The 16,731-nt window shown below is 44.6% G+C and overlaps 1 protein-coding gene across 4 annotated transcripts in view; it reads right to left on the reverse strand.

Annotated features, from left to right (window-relative positions):
* PLXNA4 (plexin A4) overlaps positions 1 to 16,731 on the reverse strand; it is a 1,024,340-nt gene that overhangs the window by 883,814 nt on the left and 123,795 nt on the right. For all 4 annotated transcript variants that reach the window (XM_085653587.1, XM_085653590.1, XM_085653588.1 and 1 more), the window contains one exon: positions 1,514 to 1,696. In XM_085653587.1, coding sequence (XP_085509713.1) covers positions 1,514 to 1,696 — 183 coding nt within the window. The remainder of the gene's footprint in view (positions 1 to 1,513; positions 1,697 to 16,731) is intronic.

Consider the following 16,731-nt stretch of genomic DNA (forward strand, 5'->3'; position numbering starts at 1 on the left):
GGGCCCTGTTACCCACTGCCACCTTCACTTCCCCAAGCCTACGTTGTTCTCATCAGACTCTGGCTTCTTTGTCTAAGAGTTGTGTTGAGGAAGACAGACGATGATGCAATTGTCATTTCTTTGCAAAGAAGTTCTGGTTAAAATATTTCAAATGACAGCAGTGAGTTACTCAATAACTCTGCAAATTGGATAAATCCATTCTCATCCTTTTAATCTTGGTCATTAAAAAGAGAAGGACGATCTACTGTGATCCACACACACATATTTAACCAATTTACGCTTTACAATTATTGTTATATATACATTTAAACCATTTAACAAACAATGACATTTTGTCAACCCATACCTCAAAATTTATGCTAGCTCCCACGTCAGGCATTATGTTAATTAACAGTTTTTTACAATGACAGGAAATCGATAACCACTAAATAGGAGCGTGGCTGTAGCTTTACCTCCAATGCCACTTGAATTTCACCCTATAGTCCCAAAAAACTAAATCAAAATTTGGAGAAGAATAATTTTTTAAAAAATGCATGAAACCTCCAAAAACGAAAAATGACAAATGCACCCGTAGGAATATTTATTAACCCAAACATTTATAACATGAATTGGTCAGATCAATTACAGGCTTGATTTGTCACTCAATATGTGTATTCCACGCATTTCAAACAAACAACTTCTATTATTTCCAAAGCAGGAGACAGAAGAGAACATACACTAACTCTAACTAACTCTAACTAAGCTCTCAGTGGGTGCTGGATATTAATAGAAAGCTATTGTTACTAGGTAACTCTCTGCATCTGATAAATTGTGTTTATGAAACAGTGAAAGTGAGGTTACCCCACCTCACTTGGCAACAGAGACTTCCAAGTGCAACTGTCAAACAGCACAACACACCAGAAATCACCACCGGAACAGTTGTAGCAAAACACCAGGGTTCTGTTTTGTCCAACATGTCAACATTCTACAACCTTTCAAGGTCATCAAACCTTGGAAGAGGAGCTAAACACATAACACTGTTTTTCTCATACACCGAAAGTCTACCAGGACACCATAGACGCAGGTCACATGTAGTGGGTTAATTGTTCAAACATATGCTCTGGAACAAATTGAAATGGCCCCCCTACATATACCTCAGAAATACCAGCAGTGTTAAGTCCACGAGGTACTAGCTTAAAATGCTTCAATGTCATTTCCGACCTATAGCATGTTTGTAACTACTCACTCCACTGAACAATACTTTAATTGCCTTCAAATGATATAACTTGTGAGTAATTTAAGAACACAAAGAAATTTGACCTTTCCTTACAGCACAACAAGGAGCAGCCGCATGAATGGAAGCTTCTTGACAATCTATTTCAACGCAATCATCGCGGTTTGCATCCGTTGACATTCAGGCAGTACAGACAAACTAAGCTCGACAAGAAGTTCAACATCATGGAGGTACCACACTAGCTGAAGCCACTCCCATGCGCTAAGCAGTAATGGATGCATAGCATACACAACCTCCTACCTTCTTCAGCTTCCCGCTCTTGGTCCCCACAAATGCCAGCGAATGGTCCTTGTAGACATAGGCAATCACTGACGTCATCCTGTCCCGGTCTTCTGTAAAGACAGGAAAGCCTCGTACCATCTTAGAGACTCCCAGAGGAGCATTCATGTCCAGGCCGCAGAAGTTGTCATCAATAGTGAGAAGCTGCAGAGAAGAAGAAAGCAAGCTAAGTGAGAGGAGAAAACGTGCCCATGGAGAAGGCATGAACTGCACAAACATCTTTCAGTCATGCAAAAAGATAACATCAGAACAGAGGATAGTCCCTGGACTCAAATTATATTACAAAGTGTGATTAAAATACTGTGAGTACAATAAAATGTGCATGAAAATTAAGCAGGGCTTACAGATCCACCATATAAATCTTTCTAAATTTTCTATAAAAGTCATAAGGAAGGTCAAACTAGATGAGAATAAAGTAATATCAGCTTAAGTTTCTAAACAACAGTTGGATAGCAGCCAGAAATCCATCATCCAACAGTTGACTGTCTGTTACCCATCAGATGACAGTCGGATGTTAGTCCATAACTGATCAGACAGAGACATACAATGGTATCAATAATAGGAACAGCTGCAGCCGGGGTTACACGGTACATTTATAGAATTATCTACAACTTCAAAAGCATGTGCTTCAAACCATTGATGTTTTTTTCTCTCTTCTTCAATTCTCTCAGTTGTTGACAGCTTGTAAAATATATATGTGTGTCCAGGATGCTCTCCGTCTTCTCACCTCTAATTTGCATTTAGAACGCTTCCTGATTTTTGAATCTCTGCATTTATACCCCCTCCTATCTTGAAATGCTTGCTTTTGCTATTTTCTCTCAATTTGGTCTAATATTTCAGATATCTCTTTCCGTGATACTTTATGAACTACGTGAGTTCTCCAAAACAAGAAGTAGCCACTATCAAAGATACCAAGAGTCTACACTTTTGTGAAATTGCAATAACTTCTGAAATCTTCTTTGGAATCTAAAGCCTCAAGGCGGAAGCACATATGGGACAGTGCTTGTCGCATTATGTTAGGTGGTCTTGGAAATTCATTGCAAGGCCAATCGGACAACTTGCATCCGTTGCTCCTGTTTTGATATAGACATACGTAGACATATATTTAGTGTAGGCTGCATAATGCACAAAGGTTAATAATATTTTGAGTGTTTTCTAATATCCATTAACCCCTTCAGCGCGGCGCGGATTACCGCGCTGTGCTGAAGGGTTCGTGCGCGGGCGAGGCCGTGACGGAGCGGTTCCGTCATCCGCACAGCGCGACCGACGCGCATGACGGAACGGCTCCATCACAAGCATCGAAAGGGTTAAAGGGTTGAATGACCTTCTATAGGACAGACAGGCAACTATCTCCAGGAACTAATTATAGTTTCTCGTTATTGAAAATGAAAACAGAGTGCACACAAATATGAGGTACAATCCAAACATTCCCATCCTCAGTACTGTAGAACCAGTGGTTGTACACTAAATCCATGAAGGACCTGCCCTATGTTAAGGATTTCTGCTGGGTAATGAATTCTTCCCAATCGGTTTTGCAATGGGTTGAGTTTAATTAATTTTCCCAAAAATAGAATGTATGTTGCTTTAGTAGATCTTCTCTCCGGTCAACAACCAGGACCACTCAACACGGGACCAGGATAGAGAAAGATTCATATAGAAATTGTGGATTGTGGTTGGCAGGTTTTGACAGTACAAGCACAATGTGCACGTTCCATGTTTCCTTTGTGTCCTATGCATTGTGAGGGGTCAAATGGACACCACAAAACTGAATGCCAACTCTTAATAAATATTTAGGAGCCAGGCATTTCCGCAAATCATGCATTTTTATTGGACCGCTGCACACCAGGTGGCAGCAGCATTTCCTCCATAGGAACGGAGGAGCGTCGCCACCCACACTCCTGCAGAAAGAGTGGAAAATAAATTGGTAATAAATGATTTTATTACCATTTTATTTTTAACTGTCTGCCGAACTGTGCATGTAGGATTGGTCGGCTACCTTGCTATGGCCACACCGACATGCGCAATTCGAACTCTCCAACCCAACTGTCTTAGACGGCTGGGTTGGAGAGCAGGCTCAGACCTCCAGTACCTTTTGGAGTGCTGAGGAAGCCTGCTCCAGTCAATCCAGATGCTTCACTCTTGCAACATGAGAGCAGTGTCAGGATTGGATAAGGTAGTTGGCTGTCTGATGTCACCTTGCGCTTGGAGGAGACTGGAGGCAGGGAATAGAAAGCATAAAGGTCGAGCTGCAGGAGAAGGTGAGTGAAACTTTTATTTTTCTTTCTTGTAATTTTTAATGTATTGTTATCAAGTATGTATGCATGTTTATTTTAAATTTATGTTGCGCCCTACTGTTTTTTTAAGTCACCAACCGCCACTGCCAGGTGGTAGAGCAATGAAGTAAAAATAGATCTTGATGTATTTTCAATCAAAATCTACATCTTAAACCAAGATCGTCAAATATTTAACAGAAGGTAGAACTGTAAAATGTTGTCTTTCTGACCAAACCCTTGCTGAGCAGACATGGATAATATATGTGTCTTATTTATCCAGTGGCAACTCCTACGTTAAGGTGGAGGAGCGTAGCCCCACTGCTTTTCAGCAGTGTAAAAAAGCAAAAATAAAATGATAGTAATCCGCTGTTATTATAATTTTATTTTTCTTTACTGAGGCAGTTTTACGGGGTGGGGCTGGGCTGTCTCACAGCTAGCGGGGGGGGGGGGAGGAATGGTTCATGCACTTAAGTGCGCATGATGGTTTGGCCGGCCGTCTTGGGCCTGCCAAACAGTCATGCACACTTAGATGTTCTCCAACGGGCTGCAATGCACAGCCTGGGTGGAGAACCTGAACAGGCTCTCACTGCATGTCTGAGCGCTGAACCACGGCGCTCAGACCGATCACGCAGCGTCATGATTCTCATATGGGAACATGTGCGCTTCCTGCTTCCGGAGGAGAGACAGCGGCCCTGCAGAGAAGGTAAGTGGAATTTTTATTGTTTCTTTCACCTCCCTCCAAACCCCCCCGCCCTGCCACCCCCGTTCTGTACCAGTTGCTGCTGTATTTATCATCTGAGTTTTAGAGTGAACACTATGTATGTAACAGCATAACATAAGGAATCCTTGAACACCAGAGAAATCAAGGAAAGTTTCTGAAGATAGATGTCGTTGGGTGGGATCAACGTTCATGGGTATTCTGTGCTTCAGACACATTAGTCAGTCATTTTCTGGAAACACAGATGATTTGACCGTGTCTACCAATGACCTCAATAACTCTAATGTGACATAATGCCAAAATATCTCATTCTATACAAGTTTTATTTTATGACTTTCAAGAAAGTATTTTTAAAAGCAGAAAAATGTTAACGACACGCCTTCTTCACAAGCAATCGAACTAACACATTTCATCAAGGTCATTTATTCTAGATACGAGAGCCCCTTCATTTAATTCCACCAACATCTGGTGTAGGAAGGCATCTACAGGCCTAATCTACTCACCATAGAGCATATGGCCTTCTGATCCAGTACATGTGCATAGCTGCATTCTAAACGCTAACAAAAAACAAGAAAAATGTCTTCTTTAGGTGAACACCCTTTCAGAAAAGTTATTTGAATTGGCAGATCCAGTGGGTGGTACAGTTAGTATATCATGACTCACAACATATGGAAATATTAAATGAATGTCCAATTGGCCTCTGCATCACCGAGTGTGTGAGACGTATGGCTGACTATGGGCTTGGAGCAACAAGGCTTACCTTAGGTACCGGTGAGAGTGTTGGATGCTCCAGGTCACCACATCCTGGTGGGATGGAAATGGGCACACATTTGACAAATATCAATGCAGGGTAAAGTATTAATGAGGTAAGCGTATTCATAAATAGTCACAAATATTGACAAATGTATACCGAACTAGCTATAAAACAGATTTCCACTCCCCGGAAGTCGATGAATTTAGTGAGGTAGGTCCTGGAATACCAGGCACTAAACAAGAACCAAAAGCAGATGGCATGGTTTAATGATGAAACTACGTGGTCTGTCCACACATGACCAACATTTCTTGTATAAGGGTGAACACAAAGCCCGCTGCCCTGACAACACTCAATAAGTGTAGATTAGGCACAGTGTTCAGTGATTGCTATATGAAATATTGCAAATGTGCTGCACCTCGAGTTCTTGAACACATCTACGCAGCACGCACGTGCCAGGGGCCATGTTGAACAGCAAGGAAGGACAGACTTATGTGCAAGCCTGCCTCTTCTATCAACGCAGGAGTGCCATAGAACTCTAGATCATGTCGTACCTTTACTTAATGATGGGCTTCCAACCCGCCCCGCCCTCCGCTACCACAATGATGCGGTGGAGAGAGAAATCTTGCCAAAACTCACAGAACGAAGCAGAAATCGTTTGGAGGGGCTCCCCTCCATGGAGAACCTCCAGGTATCTTACCGAAAGTATGGTGTGAAAAGATCTCTTGCAGACACAGAAAGGATAAAACTTGTCTAACAGGAAGTTTGAAAACCCTATTTTGTTTCTGCAAGTGATGTAAACAATGCATGCTACTGAATGACTTTCAAATCTTTTCAAAAACTTCAACAGATTTACTCTGTGTCCAATTGTGTGCCGCCTACCAGCTACTCTGCAGGACACCTCATTATGGGATGTCGATGTTTTCCAGTTCAACCACATGCTTCAGCAGCATCAAAGGAAGAGGAGACATGGCCTCAGGACTCACCCACGCCTAACCTGGAAGACAGCCGACAAGTCACTGGGGCTACAGCCATCCCTCGCAGGCATCACTGGGAGGAGACCAGCAACAGTACATTTCAAAGGACGCCGCTTCCAGTTTGCCTCACCCAGCAGATTCCCGCATGCGTGGTTTCACCTTCTAGAGGAGGAGCTTGTCAATAATAATTCAACGTCTCCAATGATTGTGGAAGGAGGAAATGAGGGTAACATACAATAAAGTATCATCATCAATAGAATTCAAGCGAACTGCTGTACCAATCTCCCCTATGCACCTGAACTTACATTTCCCAATAGCTAAGAGGAAGCTCAAATCAGGCAATGGGGATTGGAGTCTAAGGTGTCGGAGAAGCTGTCTGCAAGGTTGGAGAATGGCTCGTTGTCCTTGTCGGAAGGCTTCGGTTTATCCAGCGCGGAGAGTCTTATAGGCCATGTGGGTTAAAAGAGTCACAGTGGAAGGATCCGAAAACATTTGTCACGGGATATAACTCCTGAGGTGAAAGGCTATATGTGACGATACAGTGGCAAAAAAGGCAATGGAGAGTATTTGCGTACCATACTGCACTTGCAAACATGACACAAGTAAACAGAGAGTAAATCATGAGTTGGTGCAAATAGCATGAGAGAGCTAATCGGGAGCAGAAGCTAAATGAGGCATAACAGAGACAAACTGTAGCCATAATGTAATGATATATACGGGTTGGGAAAAGGAATTACAAGTCATGGAGTAATGGCGCATAGCACATAGAATGAAGGAAGCGGATTGTAATTCAGGGTTTACGGAACATCACGCCAATAGACTGGAATGTGTAGTTTGAGGACTCCTGAGACCAGTGCTTGAAATGGAAAAATAGAAGTGCAGGTACTCTGTACCAGAGTCCCTGCTTGTTTTTGAGAAGTGCTGGTACTCCCCAATTAAAGATATTGCATTTCTCTTGAGAAGTGCCGGTACTCTCCTCCTCAAAATAAAAAAAGTGCCGGTACTCTGTACCGGACAGTACCGGGCCATTTAAAGCACTGCCTGAGACACATGGGGTACTGACAGCAAGTCATGGTGTAATGGGTTGTAAGCCTTGGTGTACTTGCACATACGCCATGGTGTATCTGCACGTGAACTCCAAATGGACAGGTTTCCATTGAGAACAGAAAAGTCTGCATTGTTCACAATGTGATAACACCTGTGCTAGGTATTTTGCTCTGAATATTACTGTAAGCGTTTTTACCTGTGGGCCTGCAGGCATTGTGTGAGGCCTGGGCTGGCTTGTCTCTGTGAAACCCTACATCAGCTTCTGCCAATCATGGCCATCAAACATGTTGCAGACCCTGTGGTTTGACAAAAGAGAACAGCCTGCAGCCTCATCTCGAAGTCTGATCTGACTCTGGCCTCTGTGCTGGACACACAGTGTTATACTGCATTATGGGTCAGCACTGACGCCATTTTGATGGAAAGATCAAGCTATTAGGGCGGCGCACACCCCTCCTGGAGTTAGGCCCGTTTTTGCATAATATGTGAATTTTGCATAAAACGAAACTTGCAAATTCTTTCAACATTTTGCATTTCACACCTTTGCATAATTGTTGCACACAGGAGGCTCGTTGGCGCAGAGAGGCATTTTCTGTTTGAACCAGTCTCCTGATGGTATCTCACGAGACTTATTTAGGTGGGTGAGAAAAAGGCATAGAAGGTACCCACACATCGAAAACGATTTGGCAGATCCTCGCTTACCACATACTGTATTGTTACTGCTCTACATTGAAACACTACTTTACTAGAAGTTTCTAACAAGAATCCTATATTCCTGTGGGATCGGAATCTGCGCATAGAGCGCTCTCACTGGTCACCAGTGATCCCGAAACCCGAAAGAGTCCACGAGGAGTCGGAGGTGCACGGCCTAGTCTGAGCCCCCCGTCACTCCTGCTGGTGGCTACCAATCCACGCAAACGTCAGAACTGATGCAGTGAAGAGCTCTGTACCATGAACGTGTGCCAGGGAAGGTACCAGCAAGGACTCTGCCCCAGGGAACGTGCCAGCCTCTGATGCATGCATGTATAAATAGCTCCGGCTGACCTTGCGTCGCTGACCCCTCTCCCCACATCTCTGTCTCCCATGCAGAGGGAAGCGTTGCTGCTCATTAAAAATCCCGTGCAGCGATCAAACGTCGCCTGTGCAGTCGGCCAACTTGCCGCCTTGCCCGGCATCAGGAGCAGACTCGGTTGGCATCGCCGGCGGTAATTAAAACAAAAGGATACAGGTTAGGCGGGGGGAGGGGACGGGGGCAATTTACTCTCAACAGAACCAGGGCACGGTGCGGCATTGGAGCTGGTTTAATGAGCCAGAGGGGAGGCTGTGGGTTGTGTGCTTTTGCAGGCTCTATTACAGTGGGTGCAACTTCGTGTTGTGGGCTGGCTGCCCCGGAAGGTAACCCACAAGGGGCTTGTTAGAGGAAGTGTGTGCCGACCCTCCCTTTCACAAGGAAGCCAGGCCTAGCAGCTCTGATGCACTCCTAATCAGCAGCACGGGGAAAAGGCATGGAGGTGCAACGCGGTGAACTAGCACGTGCCACCAGCCCGGGGCATTGTGGGTGTTAGACACTCTGCTGTGCCACCAGCCCGGGGGATTGTGGGTGTTACACACTCCGCTGTGCCACTAGCCCGGGGGATTGTGGGTGTTACACACTCCGCTGTGCCACCAGCCCGGGGGATTGTGGGTGTTACAGGCAGCGCTGCGCCACCAGCCCAGGGTATTGTGGGTGCTACAGGCACCGCTGCACCAACAGCCCGGGGGATTGTGGGTGCTACAGGCACCGCTGCGCCAACAGCCCGGGGGATTGTGGGTGTTACATATTCCGCTGTGCCACCAGCCCGGGGGATTATGGGTGTTACACACTCCGCTGTGCCACCAGCCCGGGGCATTGTGGGTTCTACAGCCACCGTTGCGCCAACAGCCCGGGGGATTGTGAGTGCTACAGGCACCACTGTGCCAACAGCCCGGGGTATTGTGGGTGTTACAGGTATCGCTGCACCACCAGTCTGGGGATTGTGGGTGTTACACGCACCGCTGCGCCACCAGCCCAGGGGATTGTGGGTGCTACACACACTGCTGCGCCACCAGACCAGGGAAATGGTGGGTGGGCATGCAGACCCCCATTCCTTGCAAAACACCTAAATACCATGTCTTTTCAAGTTCCAAACTGTCCTGATTTGCAAATGTGGGCCACTTTTTCATATATCTGGTTCACTAATGGAGGCACTTTTACTTTGGTGCCTGGGCCTATTTTGTGCCCCATTCCAACCCTGGATGAAAAAGTGGGGATCTCTAAAAGACATGTGGCCTATGTAGAGATAGGCGTGGCTCACACACCTAAATTACATTTCTGTGAATACTCTAGTGTTCCACCCGAACAGTATTTTGGTGACTCTCTGAGCTTTCTGCTATTGCATCCATATATAATAACATAGCAACTGACATACACCTAAAACCCGCCAGGACTATTGGCTTTGTCAATGGTTGTCTGTGTGCGCTCTGCAAAGAAGTCAAGAAGTGGATGTATTCTAAACACCTTTTTTACCCGCTGAATAGGCACTGCGAGAAACTCACACTATCTTCAACCTCAACTCTTGAATTCTCAACCATGGCCATTAAACACCTGAAGGCGACTCTGAAAGTATGCACTTTACATGAACAATATGCTGCATGGAAAAAAAACCTAACAAACACATCATCCTGGGAATACCCAACACTCAAATGGAGTGCAGGATTCAGTAAAGTGAAATATAAACGGGAACTAAATCACTGACATGGATTACCTGAACATTTATTACATTCATTTTTCAGAAAACGTCTGTGCTTCTCCCAGTGGAGTTAAGGAAAAGAATAAACGGCCCGAGAGGGACCAGTTTCAATGCCCATTCTAAATTGCTACTGGGTCTGAGACCTGGAGGGACCCGGCCCACTTAAAGCCCTGCTTCATTATTGACCTATTTTTCAGTGCAGGGGCCCTGAGATATTTCCTAAACCACAACCCACTTACTTTATCAGACTCCATCTCTTTTTTACTACAATGAGGTCACACTTTGTGCTGCTGCATTTTATGCGAAACAACATAAAGTAACGTTTCCCGTCGATGAGTGGTTTGTTGCAAGTGCTGGAATTTGCAATATGTGGGCTTCAACCTGGATCCCCATCTGCCCCCCTCATGCCTCAAAACAGAGTTTGCTGTAAACTGTCTGTTGCCTTTCGAATGAATTGTGAAATGCAGTCAGTCTTTTGTGATAGTTAAAGTGGCTTCTCTGTCAGATATTGTTATCTGTGTGCTCTGAATCAAAACCCAGAAGTGGAAAAGTGTCTCGGGAAACAAAAAGCAGATTCGTCCTTACAATAGCTGTAGCTTTAACTCACCCCACCAACCCCCACCCCCAACCTTCCCGCTCGCTATCCAAGCACCATAAACACAGTTTTCCTCTTTGTAAGGTAGCGGGTGATGTCATAATAATAACATACATCCATATGTCATACTCCATATTGCATGTATGTTCTCAAGTGAACAATTTATTGCTGTTACCCAATGCAATGGTACTCAATTTTATGACCTCGGAAAGATGAAAGGCGGAGTTGGCTTTCATGGGATTTAATCTTGCGACGTTCAGATCACCGCAGATGTCAGGGGCGGGCGTAGAAAGGCACCATGCCTGGTGCATATGTGGACCTTCAAGATTTTCCCCTCCAGGCAAGTTGCTTCAGTGCTATTAGGATTTGCAATAATGTAATTAATATACACCTATTTTCGTTTTTCAGACACAAATTAATGGAACAAATGACTTATTTTATCACATTTTCTGCTCAGATGAAAATATAGATATTAAACCCATCATTTTTTTCCCCTCGAGAAAATGTGTCTCTAACAGTGATATAAGCTTTTTATACAAACCTTTTCCCTCTAATTCAACCGTCAATTGTAAGGCAGTCAGCAGAGAAACTTCAGGCCATTACTGGTGAGAAATACATAATGGAGCTCTCAATCGTGGGAAGCCCGAATCAAACTGCTGCGGAATGGTGTGCAGCAGTCAGTCAGATAGCAGGGCCCAAGCGCCGTAATTGCAGATAATTGTAGAAAGCGCCAATGTATTCGCTATTGTTACCCGGGCAATTACAGAATCACACAAAACCTGGCACCGCAATGCGATGGCAAACTGGCCAGGCGTCCCTGTAGCGGGGAACAGCCGCGTGCGCCAATGCCATGGCAACGTCGTCATCTTGCACTGCACACAGACCGTGCTATTACCGGAAGTCAGGATCATGTCCCCTCTCGACCTATGTGTCAATAAAGGCATCCGCTGAGTGCAGGTATGCGGAAAAGCATATTTTATAACATTATTATGTCTCCCTGAATCCACAATTATTCTGTCCTGTTATGTTTTTTCAAACACCCCCCTGGGTTTCTATTCAAATTCAGATTGCAGCAGCAATCTGATAGGTCAGCCTATGTACACATCACCATCATCGTGGTACCCTTTCCACATGAAGTTCAGCTTCTCTTGCGTCTACTCTCATTATTAGTCCCCTGGATACCTGCATCTAAGTAACACTCTGGCTTGTGGCATCTTCAGCGACCAAACATTATATAGGTGTAAAACGCCTCAACGCCTTGTCAGGGTTAGTGAGCGCTATATAAATGCAATTACAATGCAAGAGAATGGGGTGGTGGGCTACTCAGTGCCGCCTAATGCATGGAAAGTTGCCCCGGGGCCCCACAAGCATATGTACCCCATGCAGACCAGAATTTAACACACATTTTCAGTTAAACATTATTCCTGTGAGTGGTTGTGCAGGCAAGGCCCCTGCACTGCTTTGCCCGGGGGCCTATCATGCCGTTAAGACGCCCCTGGGGCTACTTACATCTCAAAACAGTAGTAGTCCACCTGCCCTAGCAGAAATCAGCATCACCGGCCTAGATTCAAACTGTGATTGGCTCTCTGCCTACAACACTGTGCACTGCTGCAACGCTTTCATGATATACATACGCCACACACTTACATACATTTCTACAGCGACTTCATCCCTGCCCTGATCATGTGACTTCACATTACTTTCCCACTGTCACTTCTTCAGCCCACAAGTCATATCACATACTTTCTATAACGATTCTGCGGTGCCGTAATCCACGAGGTGTGCTGTTCCTAACAGTAGGAAAGAAGAAGTGGGGTATGGCTCTATCCTCTACTGCTTTACGGGTCCCCACTGGAGAGGAACCTCGTTGCAGTTGGTGTATTTGGTGGGGCATGGTTACCAATTCTTATACATAGATGTGAACCACCCCTGTTTGAGTAGCAAGTAGGTTTTCGAGGTCCTGAAGAGATGCCACGATCTCTATGACATCTTAGGGCATGAAACATGTCGATCGTTATCCACACCTAAAAACTTGAGAATACTATTAGGATCTCTACCTGCAAGTACTATTGTTCTTAATCATGGCATGAAACCTGCAAATTAAAGTTGGTCCAGCGGGTGCCCATAGTTATTTTTAATCCACATATTCCCCACACTCTACTCACCTTATATATACACCACACATCCCGCGCACACCCGCTTCACCTACGGCCAAGACCACAGATAAAAAACCTAAGGCAAAGAGCCCTACTTTGGGGCTCGTTGGGCATTGCAGCGCTTGCCCAATGAGGAGCGACCCTATGATGAAGCACGACACCTCTCAAGGTGTGTGAGGGCCCTTGTTCCTTATTGGAGCTATAACCCCTTCTTCTTTCCTACTGTTAGGAACAGTACACCTCGTGGCTCACAGTTCATAAATTTGGGGCTTTTGTGCCGTACCTTTATTGCCCCTGGTCCCTTCTTTGTTGATACGATTCTGCTGTGCCTTCATCTTTCGTGTAAAGAACCTGAAAGAGTGGGATTAAGGGACAGGGAGTGTCTGGTCGTGGATTATAGAGTCATGAGGTGGAATCAAGACTGCTCTGCCTTGGTACTTTGCACCCTGCCCTTCGATAGCACTGCCACAGGCCTCTGAGCAAAACTTTAGTTTCAGCACGTTTTCTGTTTTAAAAATTAAACACTGGTGGCGTAGTAATACAACTTCACTTTACAATCCTTTTGTGACTTCATCAATCCCCTGATCACATGAGTTCAATTACATTCGCACTGTAACTTCTTCAGTCCAGTAGTCATGTGCCTTTCTATTACGATCCTACTGTGACTTCATTTGTTGTGAAGTGGTATAGTTTCAAATTATATTCCTGCTGCAAAATCTCCAGTGTCCTAAATATATATGACGTCACTTTACAAGACTACAGTGATTTCATCAGTAGCCTTTTCAAATGATGTCACATTAGAAGCCTTCATTGTCTTCATAACTGACCTATCATATGACTTCAAACTCCAATGCAACTGTAATTTTACCAGTGCCTGGTCAAGTCAAATCACATGACGTTGCTGATGTGACATCTTCAGAGCCATAGTCATACAACGTCACGTTACAATGTTATAGAGCAGTGGTTCTTAGCTTGGGGTCCGCAAAGCCTACTCACAGGGGGTCCACGACTGGTTAGAAAATGAATTATTAACAGATTAATAAAGTGTATATAAAGAAGCAAAATGGACAACAGCAACATTTTAAATGTTCTGTAAATGTGAAAAAATGAGAAATTGGGGGCTAAAGATTATGGGGCATATGTATCAAACGATTTTTTACTCGCAAACGCTGCGATTCGCAAAATAACAGCGTTTGCGATTAAAAAATCGGAAATCGGGATGTATGAGCAAAATCCCATCGCAAAATTAAGGAATTGCTAATTTAGCGATTTCTTAATTTTGCGCAAGCAGTTAAGAAATTGCAAATTGCGATTTCTTAAATGATATGTAAGAAGCACCCAAGATGTGCAAATTATCCTTAAGAAATCGCAAATTACCACCAACTTCCAGTTGGTGGTAATTTGCGATTTCCTTTCAAAATGCACTTTTTTGAATTTTACAAAGTGCCACGTGGCGCTCATACATGCCCTTAGGGCATGTATGTGCGCCATATGCACACACATGCTCATTTCAGGGGTGCATCAGGGTGTCATCATGACACCCTTTCACCTTTGAAATTATTCTCAAATTGCGATTAGCAAATTGCGATTCGCTATTTGAGAATTACTTCCCATTCATTCCTATGGGTCTCCTGGCCCATAGAAATGAATGGGCAGGTATTCCTCAATTGCGATTTCGCAATTTGCTAATCGCAATTAAGGAATTTTAAGAAATCGCAAAAGTTTTGCAATTTTTTAAATACATCACGTTTTGCAATTCTCAAATAGCGATTCTTTAAAAATCGCTATTTGAGAATCGCAAATGGTGATGTTGATACATATGCCCCTATGTTCGTATCCTCTGAATAATTCCTGGGAGCACCGCAAGTGCAACAAACAGAATGTAGTATGGACAAAGAATGGCCTCAATTGAATTTAGAAAAGCTCCAACTTTCCTATTTAAATGTTGCTGTTTTTTTTATATCTGTTTCCAAATCTGAAAAAATATTGCATCATGTGTTATGGTTGTTTGATGAATGCCCCTGCCTGTATTTTTTGTGTATTGTTTTGTGGTTCAAATCATCAAAAAGGACTATGCTGGCGTCCTCGGCTTCCAGTAATAACTTAGTGGGGGTCGCCGGATTACAAAAATGATTCAGTGGTGGTCTCCGGGTTCTACTAATGATTAAGTGGGGGTCCACAGAAATCAAAAGGTTAAGAATTGATGCTTTAGAGACTTTGTCAATGCCCCTTCTCAAATCACATTACAATCCAACAGTAATATCCTTACTGATCTAGTTATATAATTTTACATTGCAATTCTACTTTAATTTGCATCCTTCCCCTGGTCATGTGACTTCACATTACGTTTCTGCTGTGGCATCTGCAGTGTCCTAGTCAAATACTGTCGCATTAGAATCCTGCAGTGATTTTAAAAGGGTCTTAGTCATTTCACATCACCTAACAATCCTATAGCGGCTTCATCAGTGCTAGTCATTTGATGTCCCATTACAATAATACAGTGACTTTTATAAGTGCCCAAACATATGATGTCACATTAATCAATCAATCAATGATTTGGAAAGAGCGGCAAATCACCTGTGAGGGTTTCATGGCGCTGGAGTTGCAGCTGAAATGTTGTGACCGGTTAATTTGAACAGCCAGGTTTTGAGTCCCTTCCTGAATATCCAGAGTGATAAGTTGGTACTGAGGTGCAGGGGAATGTTGTTCCAAGCTTTGGCCACCAGGTGTGAGAAGACGTGTCCTCTGCTGTTGCCACGCCAGATCCAGGGGATGTCTGCGAGTAAGAGGGTGGCAGATCGTAGCAGTGTGCCTGGTCAGTCGATGAAAGGTCATGCATTTGTTAATGTATGTTGGTCTTTTGTCGTGCAGGGCTTTGTATGTGCAAGTCAACATCTTGAACTGGCATCTCTTCTGGATCGGGAACCAGTGTAGTTTCCTGAGGTGTGGTGTGATGTGGGTCCATCTGGGGAGGTTGAGAAGGAGTCTAGCGGCTGCGTTTTCTACTGTCTGCAGTCTCTTAAAGAGGCGTGTGGTGATTCCTTTGAAGAGTGTGTTCCTATACTCCAGTCTACTGGTGACGAGGGGCTATGTGACAGTCCTTCTGATGTTAACTGGGAGCCATCCAAAGATCTTGTGGAGCATGCTGCGTACGGGTGTGGAAGCAGGCAGATGAGACTGTTTTCCTGTCTCTTCATGGATAGCTTGCTGTACAGTATGATGCCCAGGAAGCGGGCGTGGTCGGTCAGGGTGAGGGGGTGGGACCAATTCAGCGGGCCACCATGCTTCATTCCAAGGTGAGGTGTTGTTCCCGAAGAGGAGGACTGTTGTCGTGTCCATGTTGAGTTTGAGGCAGTTGTCCTTCATCCAGACGGCGACGTTCATCATGTATCTGTTGGAAGTTGCCTCTGGTGGTGTAGGGGTCATCTGACCGCGAGAGGATTAGCTATCGGCATAGGCGTCTGTGCGATTGGATGGTGTTGCCAGGGGAAGGTCATGTATGTGTTGTGGAGGGTGAGGCTGGGAGATGATCTTTGGGGCACTGCAGATGACCTTCTTAGGTTCCGAGGTGTATGGTGGATGACGGATTCTCTGGGTTCTTCCGGTGAGGTGTGAGGTATGAGGAAATCCATCTGAGGGCATCTCCCTGGATTCCGATGTGGTGGAGTCCATTGATCGGGATGTGATGAGAGATGATATCGAAGGCGGCCGACAGGTTCAGGAGTATGAGAGCTGCTGTTTCATCGGGTCCAGGAAGGCCTTGATGTCATCAGTGGCTACGATTAAGGCTGTCTTGGTGCTGTTATTGGCCCAGAATCTGCAATGAGAGGGGTCCAGGAGTTTGTTGTGTTCCAGGTGAGTTGCTTAAGCAACTTAACTTGAGTTGCTTAACATTAC

The sequence above is a fragment of the Triturus cristatus genome, chromosome 4_1 (genome assembly GCF_964204655.1).
Source record: "Triturus cristatus chromosome 4_1, aTriCri1.1, whole genome shotgun sequence".
In the NCBI taxonomy this organism is placed as follows: domain Eukaryota; kingdom Metazoa; phylum Chordata; class Amphibia; order Caudata; family Salamandridae; genus Triturus; species Triturus cristatus.